Source organism: Rhea americana, unplaced genomic scaffold (assembly GCF_003343005.1).
Source record: "Rhea americana isolate MKP2758 unplaced genomic scaffold, rheAme1 scaffold_8, whole genome shotgun sequence".
Taxonomy (NCBI): Eukaryota; Metazoa; Chordata; class Aves; order Rheiformes; family Rheidae; genus Rhea; species Rhea americana.
This window is the reverse complement of record NW_028186978.1, coordinates 3,068,093-3,088,227: the sequence shown is the minus strand read 5'-3', so window position 1 is coordinate 3,088,227 and position 20,135 is coordinate 3,068,093. Positions and strand designations below refer to the sequence as shown.

The following is a 20,135-nucleotide window of genomic DNA, read 5'->3' as shown; positions in this document are numbered from 1 at the left end:
TTTCTCAAACAAGTAAAGTGTGGTTTGAAACATCATGTTTTTTTTTTCCCCTTCTCCTCTAACAGGATCACAACAACAGCTGCTTGCATGATGGATCTACGGAGATATCCTCTGGATGAACAAAATTGCACACTAGAAATTGAAAGTTGTAAGTTACTGGGGGGAGAGGGTTGCTTAAGTTACAACCGTGGATTGAAATGCCTTCACAGGTTAGATAGCAGTAGGCAGTTGTTCTGATCCTAAACTTCCAGCGAGTTTTCAAACCGAAAATATCTAGTACATTTTTATAGCATGTAAGCCAAAACATGCTTAATACACAGTGTTTTGTTGATCCAAGCTGATAAGATGTCTTTCAAAGTCTTTTGTCAACTACAGAAGAGTTTCTTGATGATTAGATCAGAGGACAAAAACAGAACACTGGTCATCTCTATTGCTTACTAATCACAGAACCTTAATAAATTACTTCACATTTGTGCATTCATCTGCAACATCAAGATTAAGATCCACCCAAAAAGGTTTTGAGAGGATTGTTCAGTTACTTACCCATACACTTGAAGGTTAGAAAAGGAAAAACTTGAGTTTTCAACATAAATGTTAATAAGAGCCTTGCCATTGTCTTCCATGAGCTTGCATCAAGGCTCAAATTTACAATTTTTTATCATTCGTGTAGTCTTTAGAACTTTTATGATGATAAACTTCAAAGAATGATTCTGTCTTGAGGATTTTGAAGAGAATTTTTATTCAATTGCTGGTCAAACGAAAACCTGGAATACATTGACAGAGAGAGTACAGTCTGGCTAAACAAACTGATGAATACCAAGTAAAGCAGAGTCCAAGGCAAAATAATGCAGCAGTTTTCTAAGAACTTCCATTTTTCATATTACAACTGTTACAGGATTACACTGTTAAAGTGATGTTTTGTAATAATACTTCTTTCTAAAGTATCAGGGTGTAGAAATGATTAACAGTTTTCCCCCAAATCTACTATTTTGGTTCAATTACTGAAGGGAAAGAACAGAGTTTTATCCTTCAAATCTCTGTTTAGATGGATCATACAACATAACGAGGGAAGCAACCTGATCCAGGATTTAAGGGTTCTTCCTTAACTACGCAAAACATTTCCTGCTATCTATGTTATCAAYAAAAACAATATTTTCCTTTTTTTGCAGTATAGCCCATTCTCTGCAGAAACTCATGAAGTTAGTTTTTGCTCTGAATTGATAAGAGGTTAAATTCCAATAAATCTAATAGGGTGAATTTTACAAAAGATTCTGTAAGTCTTCAATTGTTTCAGCCAGATAAATAAAAACATTTTCATAGTTTCAGAATGCTATAAAAGTGTAGAAATGTAGAAGTAGAAAATGTTTTAATAGTATAGTAAAACAAATATAAGATAAATAAGTTTTAACCAAAGAAGATAAAATGACTTTGAGCCGTAGAAAATTTTCCCATGAAAGATTTCAATTTAATCTGCAGCCTCTGAAATAAAACCACAGAGGTTTTCATCAGTTATACAATTCATAAATGTCATACATCTTAACACATCTGTGAAGTGGATATTGTTTTTCTCTGTGAGGCACAGAAAAAAAAACACACAGTCTGTAGCACAGATGAGGCAAGATGGGCTATTAGCACAATATTTATGCTTGGTTATAACGTCTAATTGTTGGCACCGGTAAGAAGGATACTGTTACTCTGATGCCTTATTTTAAGCACTGAAATGGTCACATACCTTCAAAATTGCCCTCCACGATGAAGTATTTTGTTCCTTTGTAAGCACATAATCAATATGAGCTTTCGTACAAATCAGTGGAGATGCAGCTTTGAATTTATATTCTAAATTGCTTGGTAAAAGAATTTGAAATGTTTCTCCAAGAATAATTTGCTTTTGCAGCTTTTCTTGGATGGTCAATTTATATTTATTTTAGAAATCCTCTACTAGGTTAACAACAACAAACTTTTTATTCTGCCAGCAGAAGATTTCAGTCAAGTAAACGCTCACAGTAGGTTTAATGAAAATTACATTTATTAAAGAGCATTTTCTGAATAGAATCTGCTCATTTATTTCTTTAGATATGCAAAAATGCCATCTTCTAAGATCCTGGTGTTTTGGTACTGCAGATGGGCATATTGGAAAAGGAAGCAGGGAGACAGTACTCTCAAGATTCCCTGTGAAATAGCTCAATAGCTGCAGTCATCTGTCAGCACAATGGCTTATTCTCAGCAAGGCATACTAGTGATGCACACAGAAAACTCACCACAACAGGCAAAGTAGCATGGCAAGCTGTGCAAGGTTATTTTGCATCTAATGAATACTTGTCTTAGGCAAACATGCATCAGCCTTTCCTGTACATCTGCTTTCAGTTACCCCAGCCATATCTATAATCGCTCTGAGTATACTGAAGCCCTGCCAGCCTACGTCCCTGTGCGTGAATGCATATTTGGTCATTGTCTTCTCATTCATGGAAAGCAAAGGCAATAGACAATCTAGCTCCCTTTTCCAGTGCTGCCCTACTGTTCTCCCGGTTACTTTCTGCAGTGGGGCCCAACTAGCACAAGACTCTGACTGAGTATCCAGCATGCCACAGTACCTACAAAGCTACGCATTACACTGCATGATTGTCATTCTTATACCTGCGCCTTCTTGGGCTTTGCAGCATTTCTCATGACTATACATGTACTGTGCACTATGACCATCTCCAAAGCACAGGAAGGTGGTTTTGTCCAGTCCTACATTATATGTACAGTGAGTACTTTAACTCACATGGACCAAGTTCCAGAGCAGTATGGTTCACAGAAACCATCAGTCACTGCTTTGAGGAGATGTGCTCTAGGTTGCTGTTGACACTGACTTTCTTCTTCTGCTGCCTACAGTCTTCTTGGCTTCAGGAGGAAGGTAATAACAGTAATACTGAATTATTTTTTCATCCTACCCTTATTACCTGCTTTATTTCTTAACAGAATTTTTATTGTTGGTGCTGACAGTAACCAGTGCGAATTTGATGGATGCAGAAACAACAGATGAAACCAATGACAGATAGCAGAGACCTCTATGCAATATTAATCAGGTAGCCCTAAATCTAATAGCACTCAGTAGCATGTAATCTGATATTGAAGAAAGATGTCTGAGCTTCAGCAGGTGAAAATTGGCATTGCTCCATTTATGTCAATCAAACCAGCACAACTTGCATTAACTGAGAATCTTGTATGTCTGATTTTTCATTAGTCTTTTCAAATGTTTGTTCCAAGTGGATGCTCTTTACTCAGCCTCGTCCTTTAAATTAGATCTGATCAACAGAGACACTGTAAATGAGCTTGGAAATAAACATCTATGGGAAGAGTTCAAAGCCTGTAGAAAATGCACATAACAGTTGGGAATTTAAGAAAAAAGCCTGAGCAATAAACMGAGTCAAAGGTCTGTATAGACATGGAAAATATCTATTCTGCAGTAGACTTGTTACAGCGGTAGCTATTAAATTAATCCTCACCCACCTGCAGATGAGTGAGCACCTCCCTTCTTGCAGGGAGTTGCACACCTGCAGGTGCAATCACACAGCGGTATGATTGCATTATAACCAGCAAACAAAAACCTGAGAGACAAACAAATGCCTAGACACTAGAGCATGGCTAAGATGGATTATCTACTCCTCACATCATTGTTAAATATCCCTAAAAAAAAACCCTAAATATTATGCATCAATCAGAGTTTTTATCTCTTCTTCTAATTCTTTGTTCAAGGAACCTGGGGCTGCTGAGCGGTTCCATGAACAAGAAATTCTGGAAAGCATGTCTGCTAGCAGATTTCACACTTAAATTCACAAGTGTTATACATGGCACTGTGCTGCCTCCTTATGTTTCAAATCTTGTCTTCTTTCTCAGYGCAGTCTTGCTGATGTATCAAGGGTCAGACTATGGCTGGGCTGTTCATGGATGTGAGTTCAGAAAAACTGCTGAAGACAGTGCAGCACTCTGCTTTCCCACTGCTCTCTCTCAAAATGAGAGCTTCATCCCAGAAGGGTGGCAGGAAGATGGCATCCAAGTGAGTTCTCTCCCCATCCCAGTGTGCTTCCCCCYGTCTAAACCAAACAATCTGAAGACATATTTGGCCCTTCAAAAGCTCAGTGCTTCCCATTGCATTCACAGCAGTTCTGTAGCAATGCTAGAGCACATCAATATTACCATACATACGACCTGGTCCTCTCCAGTAAATTTCTCTGTGTTCTTAAGGGAGCCTGTCTCCTACGGTGGAAGCATGCTCTGGAGAAATCAGGTAATTCCACAGATGGCTTGCTCTTAAGCTGCTCGGAGAGGATATGAACATAGCACAATCTGTGAATAGAAAAGCTGTGACTCATTCCACCTCACAGGGATGCTGTGGAAATTAGCCAAAGACAACCCCCTGAAAATATGAAGTGCTAAGAGTTTTCATTATTAATACTTACGTGTGAATAATATAATGCCCTGCAAATAGCAGGGCACTATACCAGACAGGAATGGGAAAAGTAGCATATAATCAGGACACTGGCCTACAGTGTCCACAAAGCAGCCAAAGCAATGCTAATGTATGCTTCTATTGAGCCAGCAGATTATTTTCATTTACAAAAATAAATTTCTAGCTTTCCTGAAGCTCTCTTAAACAACTGCAGAGGCTAGTTCTGCACAGCTGACAATCAGAGAAATGTATACATTTAAGAGCAGGAAAACATTTTGGTTGTGCATATTCCTTCACACAAGTTTTCACTGCTTAGCTCAGATAGTTCACCATATTTCAAGTTCTGTGGAAGCAGATGGGAAGAACACATGAGAGGCTTTGTATCTATTCCGGTGCCTAATAGTGTGACGACCACTAGGAATGTCTGTATGTAAAAAGAGAAGATTTTATAATTGGAAAAGCTTTGTCGGCAAAGCTGGAATATATAATAATCCATTTCTCATAGATTAACATTAAGGACAGTTTGAGCAGGGAGGATTGGACTACATGTTCTCCAGCAGCCCCTTCCAACCTCAATCATTTTGTGATCCTGTGACAGAGGAAATTGTGYACTTGGTAGGCGGTTAGTCAGAGTACTTGGCATTATCATGTGAGCTCTGATGGATGTCACTTTAGCAATTTAAGATGTTAGATCCCCCAGCTTTGTTCTGCTATACCAGGTAGCCTCTGGCAAGGGGTAGAACTGAAAGCTTAACATTGGCCTATAGCAGTTCACAACCAATGCTTTGGCACAAGCCCACTTTCATTACCAGCAGGCTCAGAACTGGCATGGATGAGGTCAGACACACGTCTTGTCTGATAAAGGTGCAGTCAGAGGAAGAAGGCAGGCAACCAGAGACGATAATATCAAACTGCTGCAGCTAAATCTTCCAGACCTTGTCTGTCAGAGACTTTTGACTGCACACAGCTGCCGACTCTAAGATCTTTCGTTATAAATACAAGTGTTGACCTCACTGCTGCAGCCAGAAGGTGGGGTACTGTTATTACTATAGTACTCTTTGTCACTTTGAAGTTGCCAGTATCACACTCACATCATGGCCCTGTGGGCTAAGCTTGTGTCTGACTTGTACTCAGCAGGAAGAAAATGATGTGCAGAGATCTCCATCCCATCAATAAATTAAATCCCCACTTGGGTCTCTGTTCTAGCATCCCCCCAACTTAAGTGAAATGTGGGTTATTGTCACAAGGAAGGGAGCCAGACTGTGCTCCCATTTGTCATCGTTATGGTCTTACTGGCAAGCTACCATGTGTTACATGTCTGAGCAGATTATCAGAACTGTCCCTCCTGGCCTTAAAAATTATGTCTCTATGACAACTGTGATGCTGCAGCATGATTCAGGAAGCTACACTGCAACAATTGCTACCATTGAACCCTGCTTTAACCTTATAAGTAGCACTGTTAGTAACCAGTTCACTTACATAGGAGACCCRAACAAGCATAGAGAAGCCTGAAAAGTGTGAGCTTAGGGAAAAAGGAAGATTTAATTAGTCAGGTGCAATATAGAAAAAGGCAGTTCTTCCTTGTCTCCATTGTTTTTATGGCCCTGTCTACTTCAAATAGAAATAGACATAAAACTAAATACATTTAATGCTCGAATWATATAGCAACCAACTTAACGTGACATTGCAGTGAATCAATAAATATTCCACTGGAATCGTAGATCATTTGTTGCCAGAGAAAAACAACTGTGTTCATACCTAAGGCTTCATTGTCACCTCTGTTGGCACAGAGTGATCTGACAGAATGAGATTTGAACAGATTTATCACAGCTCCCTGCTTGAGACATGATTGCATTGATCCAGAGTATGATTGCATTTGAACTAGCAAGGATATAAGAACCTACACCTCAAACAAAAAGGGCTATTTTTATTACAGATGAAAAACCTGTCTTAAATCCAGGTTTTCCCAGACAGCTTTTTCTTTGCTTGTCTGCAGCCACCAGATATTTAGTAATTTATTCATGCCTGACAGTAAAAATTCACTAATGAATATGAGAGTGCTAATACCAGATGCAACCTGATCTTTGGGCTATATCTACCCATGCCTTTTCCCTAAGGTAGCCAAAAACTACCAAAAGGACTTCTCGTTTCATCCTACTTCCTCCCACCAAGCATAATTGGTTGCTTGCCCAAAGGCATCATTTCTCCCCTTCCAAAGGATTCTGCTTGAGCCAGAGAGGAGCAATCAGGACAAGGTAGACAGGAAGCAACAGTTTTAACCAAGGGATTGCTAAGATCCAGCCTCTACATTTGGYACACTGTCATTTACGCTGTGTCTTGCTCTCAGACCTCACTCCTGAGGCACCCCGGAGGTGCAATGTAGGATTCGGTTGCTCAGAATATTATAAAAGCAAGTTGCAAGGTATCATGGGCAAAGCAGTCTTGTCCTGGGGAATTTCACTAAATTAAGTTTACTATCAATTAACAAACTTGTAATTACTGAATCAGGTATTGAGAAACAAAAACAACAAAAAATTAAACACTTAGGGAAACACCTTTTCTCTCCTTTCCCAGCTCAACTTCAGTCCAACACCTCTCCTCCCCCCTTCCTAGTCTCCACTTCCACTTTTTTGCAACCAGATGTTATACCTGGGCCCTCCAAATCCCTTCTGTAAATACCTTAGCATTAAACTACAGTTCCAGCCAGACTGCAAGTGCTCTCTGTCTTTTAACATACSTACTGCAGAGCACATGCTGTTCCTGAAGAACAACAACAGGGTGACCCAGGAAGGGGCTGCACTATCTAAACACAGGTGTTTCAGTCAGGAGCAAAACAAAACATTGTGCAAATGTGAAGGCCACAGAAGTTTCTACTTGTCCATCTTGCTGGGAGCTATGAAAGCACACCAGAGTCAGTGACCCTATCAGTTGCACTTCAGATCTGACCTTTTTAGAAACTGGAGCAAGAGGAAAAAGACTACTGTAAATTTCATGGGGTAAAAATATTCTGACATTTTTTTTTCTTTGGGAAGACCTATAACCTGAATACAGAGGTTTCAGCAGATTACTTTGAAAAAGAAAATAAATCATGTATGCAGGAGAAGAGGAAGAGGCATAAGTTCAAAGATAAATAGAAGAAGGGCGTAGGAGGAGGAATTAGTTTACAGGGTAGGGGGTAGAAATCAAGGGCAAGAGAAGCAGAGTGTTTCAGAAAAAGGAGAGACAGCATGCTACCAGGAGCTTGTCCCACTTGTTGGAAACTGGGGCATTTACTTCTTCCTGGCTTCCCTCAGGAGTTTCACTATCTTGGGTTTTCTGAACTTTGGGGCATTTCTGAGCCAATCTTTCTCTTGCCTGTGAGCTGGKATCTAGAAGATACTGTCCTTATACAGGTGTGTGAGGTCTAATTCTTTCCTTTCTGTCTGCTTCTCACAACAGTCCAGATTAAAGGAAGATGCTTACTGTGCTGGGAGTCAGGAGACAAGTCTCTGTGTGTCAGCAATGCAAGTTCTGAGCTCTGGGACATAAACCCCTCTCCCCAAATGCTTCAGAGAAAATAGGAATGCCAAACTGTACATCAGAAATACAAAACTGAGAAATGGGTGTACACTTAAGAACAGGCAGGCTTGATACATCCTCAGGCTCCAATACTGTCACAGGGTAAGGAGGACACTCTAAGACAATTGAATGAACCAAACCATTCACACCTTTCAGAAATCCGCATAAATCCATGGCATGTTTGCATATAGATGAGAATGCTACACGGAAGAACATGCCATTTCATTACTGAAAAATCCGTTCCAGTAAAGGCTGACCCTTCCAAGTGATCAGACATCTTACTTAGAGATGTAGTTCAGGTCTGATAACAGCACGACCATCTCAGCTAGAGGCATGAATATGCTCTTCTTCCTGACCAGCATATAGAACAGTTATAAAGTACATTGACTTATATATCAAAGCTGGCTTAAGAAATTGTCATTGCTTTTTGCCCCTCCATTTATTCAATAAAAGTGTTTGGGAAGCTTAGCCGGAAGCCTGGATCAGTGAAAAGGATACAGCTGAAAAAATACTCTCCTCCCACCTCCTCCCAAAGCACTTTCATGTATATTTGTAGCACATGTGCACATTCATTGATACTTCCTGTCAGAGAATTGTTTGGGAACAAGTATACTTACTGGACTTTGTTTCCATAAATCTTGTCTATTTGTATAGCAGCAGTTCACCAGTCTTGGTGTGTGCAAATAGGTATGTGGAGACTTCTTTCAGTGGAGCTGCCTGTCAGCAACACGCCTTCACACAGCACACGAAGAGACAGAGTTCCTTTTATTATCTTCTGTCCCACTTTACTCCCTAGCCTCATAGGCCCCAAGTAGGGCAGGCCTGGGGATTGCAACTAGGTTCAGTCAGGAGCCAGATCACCAGACAAGTCCACAGTGGTGAGGCAGGTCCAAAGTCAAGCCAGAAAGTCAAAATTAGTTCAGGGTCCAGGTCATCGAGGCACAGGCATATAGGGCAGAGGGTGAAAGTCCCACCTTAAAAGCAGCTCCTGAGAAAAGGGAGGGAGAGGTGGCACTATTTAAGCTTCTTCCAACTTTATCTTAATAGGTCTTATCAGGGAGCTGGCCTTGAGCATAGCCAGCTACACTCCTAGAAGACAGTATGCAGTCCAGGCCCTGACAGCTAATGCACAACAGTCCAGAGATGAACAAGATGTTATTAGAATAACAGCCAGGTCTATGCCCCTGTTTTATCACATTCGAATTAATGGAGCTGTTAATACAATTGTAATATTTATTGTGTTGATAGATACTGTAGTGTTCATTGTATGAAGGGCTTTTTCCACATGCTTAAGAGTAGCAGTTAGTGTTCTGCTGAGAACCTCAGGCCATATGGAAAAGTAGAAACAAAAGCAGAACAATTAGTAATTGATATACGATTCAGATTATTGCATTATGATCAGGATAACTGAAAACAGACCTCAAGAGAAACCTAAACACAGATAGTGAGTGCTTAGAGATTAGTTCATGGTGGCTACGCAATACATACAGCCTCATGAAAGGTAGCACAAAAGTRTTAAATCTAGAATAAGGGGAATGTGAAGCAAAAAGGAGTTGCAGTTGAACAAAATTAACTTGGCCATTCATTAAAAATATTTTTCAATCAAACTATTCCGTTTCCTTTAGTGCAGTGTAATTTTGATACAGACTTTTGCAAGCAAACATAGTAAGAGGATAAGTCTCAACATGTGCTGTGGGAAATGCTCCTGCAGGCATTAGTAGCGGCAATCTTGTGAAGGGGCAGTTCTGTCAGGCTCTCCCTGACATTTGCTAGCTGTAAGTGATCTGAGATTCTTAGCATTTCATCCAATTCACAACAGTAACCAGTGTGTATGTGCATCTCCATCAGTTAACATATCATCCTTGCCTTCTGTACTTCTGCTGCTTCCTACTATTTAGGCTTGAGTTCACAGGGGATCTGCCATGGATCAGACACCTTAATTCAAGCATCTAGCTGCTACAAACCCTAACAAAAGAACAGTTAACTTTGAGAAGACAGAAAAACACACTGTCACAGCACACTTGTAAAACAAGACAGTACATAGGAAACATGCTAGCAAGAGCTGGGATGGAAATCAGAATACATAAAACTTGTACTATAATCCCATATACTGACCATTCTGACAACAAATTGACCACTGTCTGGGGAAAAATACGTTTTGTAAATTGAAACTCTTTAATATTAATAATCTCTAAAGACACTCAGGTAATATATCCTGTATCATCCTATATATCCCATATAGAATGCACCCACTGAAACTTTCATCACTACAAACTCACTCTCAGAGTGATCATCCATGGAGACTTCACATATAGAGAGAAGTTAATATAGATCTAAAATTTCCAAATATAGTTCAAATGCCAGTCTTCATCGTTGCAGAGAGCATTCTGGCAGCAAAACAGGAGGAGTAATTTTGAAGTTGGGAATGGCATGAACATCCACAGCAGAAGACACACAGCGTGGGGGTAGAAAGCTTAGCATGGAAAAGAGTAGGTGGAGCTGACCAAGATTTTTTGCGGATACATTTTGGGAAACTGAGAAGTTTATCAAATGGCACTGCATTTGTTTGGGGTTTTTTTCAGTGAAATTAAAAATATTTTCTTTTGGCTCAATTTAAGTCGTTCCTTACCCCTCATTTTTTTTAATTTAGTCACCAAGCCAAAAATATTAGTTCTTCGCAGTTCATTAGTGTTAAGCTATGGAGACTGCTGTGCTCATACACTTTGGAAGGATTACTTTTCCTGGGGGATTAGAGCCATTTATTGTATTTTCACAATATATTTGTACGTTGCAGACAAATTTAGAAGTTATTCAAGTGTGAATAGTATAGTTTATTACTTTCCCTTTTTATTTTTTAAAAAGTGGCTAGCTTGTCTTTATATGGTTATGCAGATTTTAATAGCAAATACTTGATACCCAGCAATTTAGTACCCTTGAAGGAATGTGAAATTAGCCAAGTCGGACACCTACGTGGTATATCTTAAGCACTTTCTGTTGTACACAGCAAAATATATCGTTCTTCACTTCAAGTACCTTTGTTATTTTAATATCATTTCAGTAGCCTCAGGACTACTGCTAGTGGGCCCAAATAGTCCCCTAATAGCCACAGAGGAGAGCAAAGCTGGGGGCATAGATGCTTCTCACATCAACTTCAGCAGGTCTGAATCTTCAGTCACTCTTGTAGGCTACAAGCCAGATAAACGACAAAAGGAATAATTGAATTTGCTTTTCAGAATATGGACTCATTTAGAGGGGGGGAGGCAAAGGCTTGACTGTTTGCAGATACAGTGACATACAATTTCAGACACTCATCTAGCTCTCTTCCACTCACTGCACAAAAGGAAGCCCTGGCTCTAACCCTGCAGCTCTTTAGTGATCCATTGAGCAGCTCTATACAGAGCAGAAAACACTCTGTGATGATCTGGGCTCCTTGGGCTTACGTGGGCTGTGTTAAAGGGTGCATTTCCTAGCTGCAGCCTCACCTCCCTCTCTATCATATGGTTCATTGCGGGGGTCCTACCTGGGGAGAAGAGAAGCTTTAGAAGACATACATGGTGGGAGACGAGCTCTTCCCCTTCTCCAGAAGAGAAGAAACTCCAGATCTGGAGTTTATTCCACAGGAATACCTGTGTTCTGCTCTTAAATGAGTCTCCCATTGATTTCCTAGGGAGATATACATATGTACCTGGGATGAAAATCCTGTGCAGTATTTCTCAGTCTTTGTAATATCCCAGTGACATTCTAAGGGGTTATTAAGTTAACACAAATCCACTGCTCGTCAGGTTCAAAAGTGATATCAGACTGAAATATGTCTGAGATAGGGCTTTCCTTGATGTACCTAGGTGCCTGAGGCACTCTCAGATTATACAAGCCCTGACATTCATAGTCTGAAGAAGGGCATGACTGGTGTCACCAGAATGTAAGATTGTAGGGCTGGTATGATAGCTCTAGGTAACTTTCTGTTAGTAAAGAGTAATTTTACGTTTCTTTAGTCAGAGAGCAGCAGCAAAAATAATCTCTGGATGTCATTTCACATTTTTTGAAGAACTGACACGTTGTGCTTTGAGATAATACAATTGCACTAGGATATTAGAACCTTAAGTATAGTTTGTGCATTTATTAGTCTTCTGYCAAGTTGTGTGTAAAACAAAACCTAGAACAAATTGTAAGATTCAGGTACTAACAGATTCACTTTAATTTGTGAGAATAAAGTTTTGCCCAAAATGCATTTGAGTTTACAGATATTAAACTTCAAGAAATTCTCTATACAGTACCTGTACAATCTGGAACTTGGTCTATGCCTAGTGCTCCTTCACACTGCAGTGATACGAGTAAATAAAAAAGTAGTGCCTCAGGTCTCTAAAAGGACTGCTTAGCTGAACTAACACAACAATAACATGAAATAGTTTTATTAAATGGGCAGTATATTCACATGCTAGTGCTCTAGTCATCGGAACAATCCGCTGAATTGAGAACTATCAGTCAGGTAAAATTCTTAATACCTCTTCCATTAGCTTTCTGCTACCAATTTTAACAGCTTTATTTCGTACAGATTTATCTTCTTTATAAACTTACATCCATTTTTCCTACAGGAGTAAACTGTACAAAGAAACAGTGGTCATTTTCAGCAAACCTGAGTATGTGGGAAACTTCAAGAAAACATTTACCATTTCAGTTACTTCTGAAATATTCATCCTTTTTTTTYCCCCCTTGAAAGCATCATTTTTGGTCCATGCCTGAATGGCAGGCCTCAGTTCATCAGTATTCTACAGAAATAGCAGCACAAACTTTCCCAGATTGCCAGTCCAATCTCCCTGGCTATACAGGAATTATCTGTAGATAGGTGCACTTTTCTGTCCCTCAATCTTTTGAATATCTGTTAACATTAAAGTTCAGTGCTGTTTTCTACAATGGACATTTGTCTATCAGCATGTAGATGAAAACTGAGTTAGACAACAATTCATTTCATATAAGGCACTGAACTCTGGGGTCAGTGTTGCCTAGCCATAGTGCTGATGACAAGGGAAAGTGGAAAGGCAACTCTGAGCACAGTGCTCAGCCCTCTGAGCTAATCAAACAGTAGCTAAAGGTTGCTAGATTATTCCCCAGTAAATCTGTTCCTGCTGGTAAGGTGAAGTTTTGATCAATATCAATGACTGACTTTTGACTCAGAGTGTATAGTTATAATTATTTTTATATCATTCATATATATATGTGTGTATATACACACACACACACACACACACACATATATAAATACATATATAGGGAGAGTGTGTTAATCTCCTGTGTAGTCTGTCTCCATTCTTACTCATTTATATTCTGTAAGTAAGTGCCTATGAACATTAAATTACCTATGGGGGGCTCTTCCTGAGAAGACACAGGGTTATTTAACATATTACCATTTCTAATCCAATCCACATAGAACATGACTACCTATATTTGAATTCATGTTTAGGAGCAAAGCAACAGAACTATTAATTCAAATATTTGACATCCTTATTGTGGACAAGAATTTGCATCAACAAGATTAGGGACACAGAATATTTGGAGTGCTCTGATTGTATGACATCGGACCTTTACATGGAACGTCTGCCCCTCCAGTATCACCTAATACTGCTGAGCTGTGTGTCTTCCTCTACAGAAATCTGCAGATACTAAATAGACTTAGTACACTCCCTACCAAAAAAGCTCATTCTTCTACGTCAGCGTATGAAATCAGCATATTCATTCCCTAGTGGATAAGGAAAAATGGCAGCTGTAATGGTATCATGGACAGCCTGGTGTCAAAAAAGCCATTAATCTCTTCAGTACAAAACTACATTCTAYTCCAAAATCCAATGCATTGCTCAAGGGAATATGCGACTTCTTGATTCTCATCATTGGTACAGACTATACAGGCATACCAGACTCGTAAGGCCTAACGTTTGTCTACATACCTGTCTTATCAAACATTTGTCAGGGTGAAATTAATRATGGAACATATTGGCAAAGCGTGCTGTGTTCTAAGCCATCTTTGCCTCAGTGCAGGAGATGGATTAGATAACCTTTCAAAGTTTCTTTCAGCCTTTTCTTTTCCTATGGCGCTTTTTGAGCTTTGTTCTTGCATTTACTCACATTACTGAAATTGCACAACAGAGTGCTGCTAACGTGAACAGAGAAGAGTTTGCTCCAGATGTCTGCTTTTCCCTGAGAAATGTTTTGGCTGTGTTTTACTAGTAACTGGACACATTTTCTTTCACACTAGACAGTAGAAAGGAGTGCAGAGGAGTAGTTGGACCACRACTCTAGGTTTGATTCATGTGGTTTTGTCAGATTCTGTCCCCTTGGTGCACTTCAGGTCCCCTCGCAAAGTGGAGAGGGATCAATTTTGCATAGCATTGAAGCCTATCAATGAAAATTAACATATATTATCTTGGTAGTAACAGAATTTTGCTATTTTCTACTGTAGTTTTGCAATTTTATACCAATGATTCCTGGCACAAGTTCAGTCTCAGCAGCAGTAACAGCCCAAAAAATGCTGGTAGCTTCACTGCTTAGCCCTGCTGTGTACTGCAATATGTGTCAAGGTGTTTAAAATGATGATGGCTTATCTCAGTCCCTTAATGGTGGTAAATTTCTGCAACGAGATGACAATGCAATCCAAGCATCATAAGCAGTGAGAGTTATTTCTGTAGAACTAAGACTGGAACTCAGTCCAAAGATTCATTTTTTTTCCCTATTACAGCTATAAATCTATTTGCCAAGTAGAAATCTGGATTTTTTTTTTTCTGAATTTTGGTTCTGCATAGGCCTTTTTTTCTCCTACCATCCTTGACAACATAGAATATTTACCTATAGTGACAAATGTTAAGTAGATGGGGGAAAAAAACCAATTAAAACAGTGGTCAAATAGATCTACATTCCATTCTGTGATCTTGTAAGATAATTAAGAGCAACATGGCTTTTTTCAGGCCAGGATTTTTCCCCATTCTAGTGTATGGATTCAGTAATATGAAACTGTTTTTTCAAGTTATGCATGCAGAAAAGATGTAATAAATGCATAATAAGCATGCATTATAAAATGTTTTCTAAAAAAAAGTGGTATTTCGAAAAAATCGAATAGTTGGAACTCTTTTTGTAACAAATTTCATATAGAAAAGTACTTTTGGAGGTTTTAATACTTTTTCATTCAGTTATTTTTAATTTCAGCTGAATTAATTTTTTCTTGTAGCTCAAGATATTACTTTAAATTTTTCTCCAATTGTGCATAAATTGAAAATTCAGCTACTCACATAGCCAGAACACTAAGAGGATCATGAAAATTTCTTTCTTATAATTTATTTTAAAAAGCCCAAATGCTGGCCTAGTATTTTCCTCAGTTGTAATCTTTCTGAAAARCTTAAGCACCTGAATTAAATAATTAAAAATTATTTTCACTACCACACACGAGGCACAACAATATGGCACAGAAATGTAAGGTTTACTTGCATAAATCATATTGGAATAAGCAAACAGCACACAGGGTCTTGATTTGTACACAGTCGATCTTATCCTGTTGAAAATGGAGGTCCCTTAAATGAGAGAACAGGTTTTGACCTGACACAGTAGAACACAGAACAGATGGACCTGGATTTCTTCATAAAGTGTAACAGCTGTATCTAAATTTGGGGGAATGTGCCTGGCAACAAAATGGGAGCACTTAGAAGTAGATCTTAATTAGTCAAATGAAGTAAGTGCTCAAGGGCAAGATGCRTTTACGATACGAGCAGACAAAACTATGTACCATGCAGTATTGACTGAACTAAATTAATTGAATGCTAAGCAGCTGGACTACAGTTGCCAGTGTTTTTTTACTGTGGTTATAAATAGTTCTGTTCTCTTTTTAACTTTGTAAAGCAATTCAAGTCAGAAAAACTTCCAGGATTGTGGCTTAGACTGTGATAACCATGACTGYGTACTAGTTTCAGATGAGAAAGAAAGAGCAGGAAACTGAGGGAAGAAAACAATGATCTGTATCAGCCCTAAAGATTCTTAAAGTGCACTCCTGACAGTACTAAAGGCAGGTTAGCTCAGGCTAGTTCRTGTGAAGGAGAGGAAGTCCTTTGACATAGCTGAAGAGGTAAGGGACTGTAACCTTGGACTTCCAGAAAAAGTCGGTTCTTAGATGCAYAGATTCTGTCTTGACACACTGAGATCTCTCTTATCCAAAATCAGTCACTCCCAACCTGCACTGCCAGGATCAGAGTAGAGTGGATTTGTGGTATGCATTTTGCTATGCCAAAGATGGATTTCTTTCCCTTCCTATCAAACCAGGAGGAAGTTAAGGATAGAAGAGAAAAGAAAAAAAAAAAAGTGAATGTTACCGGAAGATATAAAGAGCTTTGGTTAAACTTTCTACAAATTGAGATATAGCTGGTATCCAGTATAAGTATCCATCCAAAAGACAGGAGAGAGTAAAAGCTCAAAATGCATAGAGGAAAAAGGCATGAAAAAAAAAAAAAAAAAAGAAAGAAAGAAAGAAGAAGGCCAGGACTTCTGGCATCTGCTACTGGAAAGAAACAAACTCTTTCTCCAAACTCTCAAACCATACAGGGCATTCTGGTACCAGCARCAAGTGAATCTTAATGGAGGGAAAGGAAAGTATGGAGGTTAGTCTCTTCATGCATAATTTCAGCACTGATCTTCTGCTGGTTAGAGCTCAGTTAACATGAAGATGGGATTTAAGAACTTTGGTTTCAATGACACAGGAGAATAGATAGAATTGAGGCAAAGAAGGAAGAAACATGGAAGCACCTAAACAGGTAGATCCACAGCACGTGGAACTACCAAAAAAAATGAAGCTCCATTTTAAAACTCTACATTTTAGAGCCACTGAAGCCACTTTATAGCTGAGGAACTAGCTCAGAGTTTATATAAACCAATGGATGAAGGCTGTAATTATCAGGGCTTATCTGTGCAGCTGTACCAGTTACATGTACGGTTACACAAATATCCAGCTTGCAAAAGTAGACACTACTCAGCTGTCAACTGGTCAGGAACATATACTGCACACTTACTTTGCTAAAAAAGTTTGGGCCCTAGAAAGTCATTAATATCATTGCTACTAATTCTGAGAGAGCGGGACAAAATTTCTTGAGTTCAAAGTTAAATCACTGGCACTCCTCGCTGAATCGTGTATATAAGTRACCTCTGAGTTTTCAGTGACACTTTGGCCACAGAATTACAATGGGCAGGTCACTTAATACTAAGCAAAATGTGTGGACTTGACCAAGATTTTCTAATTGCAGTTTAACTTGCATCAATTACGCAACGATGTGTAGAGTGAAAGTCTCTGAACGTCTGGCTAAAAATCAGCACTCCACTAATGGAGTAAGAAAATAAGTCATAGAGCCAAAAGAAATAAAATCTGGCTGCAGTAGAACATTTCAGACCCTAAATAGCTGTAATGTCTCGGACAGAGTCTTGTCTAGCCCATCATCTTGTCTCTAATAGCAGCCAGTCGCACAAGTCTAGGAAACTAGAAAAGAATGTGGCATGTATGTAGTAATATTTCCCCAGGAAACTCCTCCAGTTAGTATTCTTCAGTTTACTACTTCCCAAGCCAGAAATAGTATCATTGTGCTTAATAACCTGGATAGATTTCTGTTCCACAAATATRTAATAGCTTCTGAACAAATGTACATTTGACACCAACATCACTTCGTGCAATGAATTCTGCAATTTATCTACATACTGTGTTTCCCTTTTATTTCTTACAGTCACTACACAACACCATTTGTCACCCTCTTGGTCTGGTAGTGTAAGGTATCACTAATAATCATTCCCTATTCAAATTCTCTATTTTAACTTAAGATTTTATAGGTTTCTGTCATAACATTCCCTAAATCACCTTACTTTCAGGCTGAAGAATCATGACTGAGTCAATCCTTCCTTAAATGGAAGCAGATCTGTCTGTGATCAGCTTGATGGCTCCGCTTTGGAACCCATCTAGTACTCAAATTTTTGAGAAAGAAAACTGCAAGTAATGCTCAATATATGGCACAACATAGATTTGAAAGTGTAAGAAAACAAACAAAGAATTTTTCATTTGCTCTCCATTTCTTTCCTAGTAACTCCTTGATTTGTTTGTTTATAGCTAATGAGAATGAAACTCTTAGTAGTAAAGAGGAAAAAATTAATACCAGTATACCCTGTAATAGGTATTCTTGCACATGAAAATCCTACCAGATAAAATATGTTATGTGTATTTCTGATTGAGCACTACATAATATTTATTTTAGACTGAATAAGTCCTCTGAGGTAACTGGCATAATCCAGGAGAAGGAAACAAGTGGACTGGTAAAGCGTTTTCAGTACAAGTTTGGCTACTTCTGTGACTTTTTCAGAAACCTACAGAGACTCTATTATAATGTTTCCGTCTATTAAGACTAGAGCAATATTGAGAAGTCCTGTTGTATTAGTCATTAAAGAGATACTAAGCAAAGATAAACAGTCCCTCTCACAAAGAGCTTCCAACCTTGTATCAAGTCTCAGTGGCAAATGAGATTTTAAAAGTTAGAGAGGCAAGAAAGGTAACAAGTAACAATGAACCAACSTTAAAGATGTTAGCACAATAAGATCCAAGGTTACAATTCACTCCCTGAACTAGATTAAGGTGTTGCAAGAGTGACTTTATGCTGTAATAACATTTATTTTCTGCTTTTAATGGATAGGAAGTGATGTCTCCAACTGGGATGGAACAGATTGCCCATATGTTAAATTTCTTCTTATTTGAGAAACCTTCTTAAATAACTGATAATTTGTAATACTGCAACAGTATCCWTTTGGGTCAATGTTGCTTAGGCTAAATTCTGATTCATATCCCCAGTTAAAATATACTAGCTGCCTATAGAAAGGGAAAGGCTGACTTCCTTCRGGTCAGCCTGTATTCCTCACTGAAAAAAAGATCACATCCGTAAAAAACAAAGCTGGCAGGAAGCCATTTCAAGTGATCTGACCACTTCAATGTTAACTAGTGACATTGCTTTTCAAACTAGGTCTTCAGAGCTGTGGTGCTCTGGTCACATGCTGGGATCACTGTGTGGGACCATTTCAGTGGTGTACTGGAGAGATACTTTATCTTCTTGTTTGAATATAGTCATAGGAATGATAAATATTTGAAACAAGAAAACAGATACTATAAAAATACATTCAGCAACAAAGACCAAGTTGTTAGGAAAGGGATGACCCAGTAATGATAGAGAATGGTTGGGTTACAGGCTCACATCCTCATATAAGGTGGATGATTTGGGGCAATTCACTGTTTGTCTGGGCCTCAGCATCTGAAATATACTTTTGAGATGCCTGTTCTATTTAGACTCAGATTTCTAAGGCAGAGACCCTGTTGCTGGGTGTTTTTGAAGTGCCTGTGCTGGAGCATCACGCTGAAAACAAGACTCCATTTGTACATCACRGTAGTAGAATATGTAGTAATAATAGTAGAACTATGACTTTATTTGCAAAATTAATGTAAAGTGGGTCTTTATTTATCCCAGAGGTACTTGAGATGGTAAGGGCTGCAGGGGAAAATAGAGCAATCTGATGGCAATAGCTAATACACTGTTAACCTCTGCTATATCACAATGTCAGCAAGACTAAAATATTTTTCCCCTCTGGGAAAATCCATTTTTTCCCTCAGCTTGAATCTAGTTACTTTTTTGATCTGTGGTACTTCTGCCTATAATTGTTTTCAATTAATCTTTTAGCTGCTGGTGTAGAAGTAGGAAAACAAACTGTCGACACATCAAGGATTGTATGTTCCTAGATTTTTTTTTTCTCTATGGAGCTGAAGTTAAATATCTGGAGCTGAGTGATAAAATGTATTTTAATGATTTTGAAGCTGGAAAAAAAATGCAGCAAGTAAACAAAGGCTTCAATACATCAAATTGTTTGCATGGAATCTTTATTAATAAATTAAAAAAAAAAAAAAAAAAGCTTAGCAATCTCTTATTACATAGGTCAACAAAAGCACACACAGAAATCTTGAGTTTAATTGTTTAAGTGGTCTAGACTGCTCGGGATGTCAGCACAGCAATTGGGCCATGGTCACTCTAGAAATGCGAGGAAATWTGCTTAAATCCCAGCGAATCCCCTGTATGAAATCCAGCAGTTCAATACAGTTGCA

The 20,135-nt window shown here is 38.8% G+C and overlaps 1 protein-coding gene across 1 annotated transcript in view; it reads left to right on the top strand.

The window, feature by feature from the left end:
- GABRB1 (gamma-aminobutyric acid type A receptor subunit beta1) overlaps positions 1–20,135 on the top strand; it is a 64,137-nt gene that overhangs the window by 29,846 nt on the left and 14,156 nt on the right. Inside the window, exon 4 of the mRNA XM_085322838.1 lies at positions 66–148. Coding sequence (XP_085178964.1) covers positions 66–148 — 83 coding nt within the window. The remainder of the gene's footprint in view (positions 1–65; positions 149–20,135) is intronic.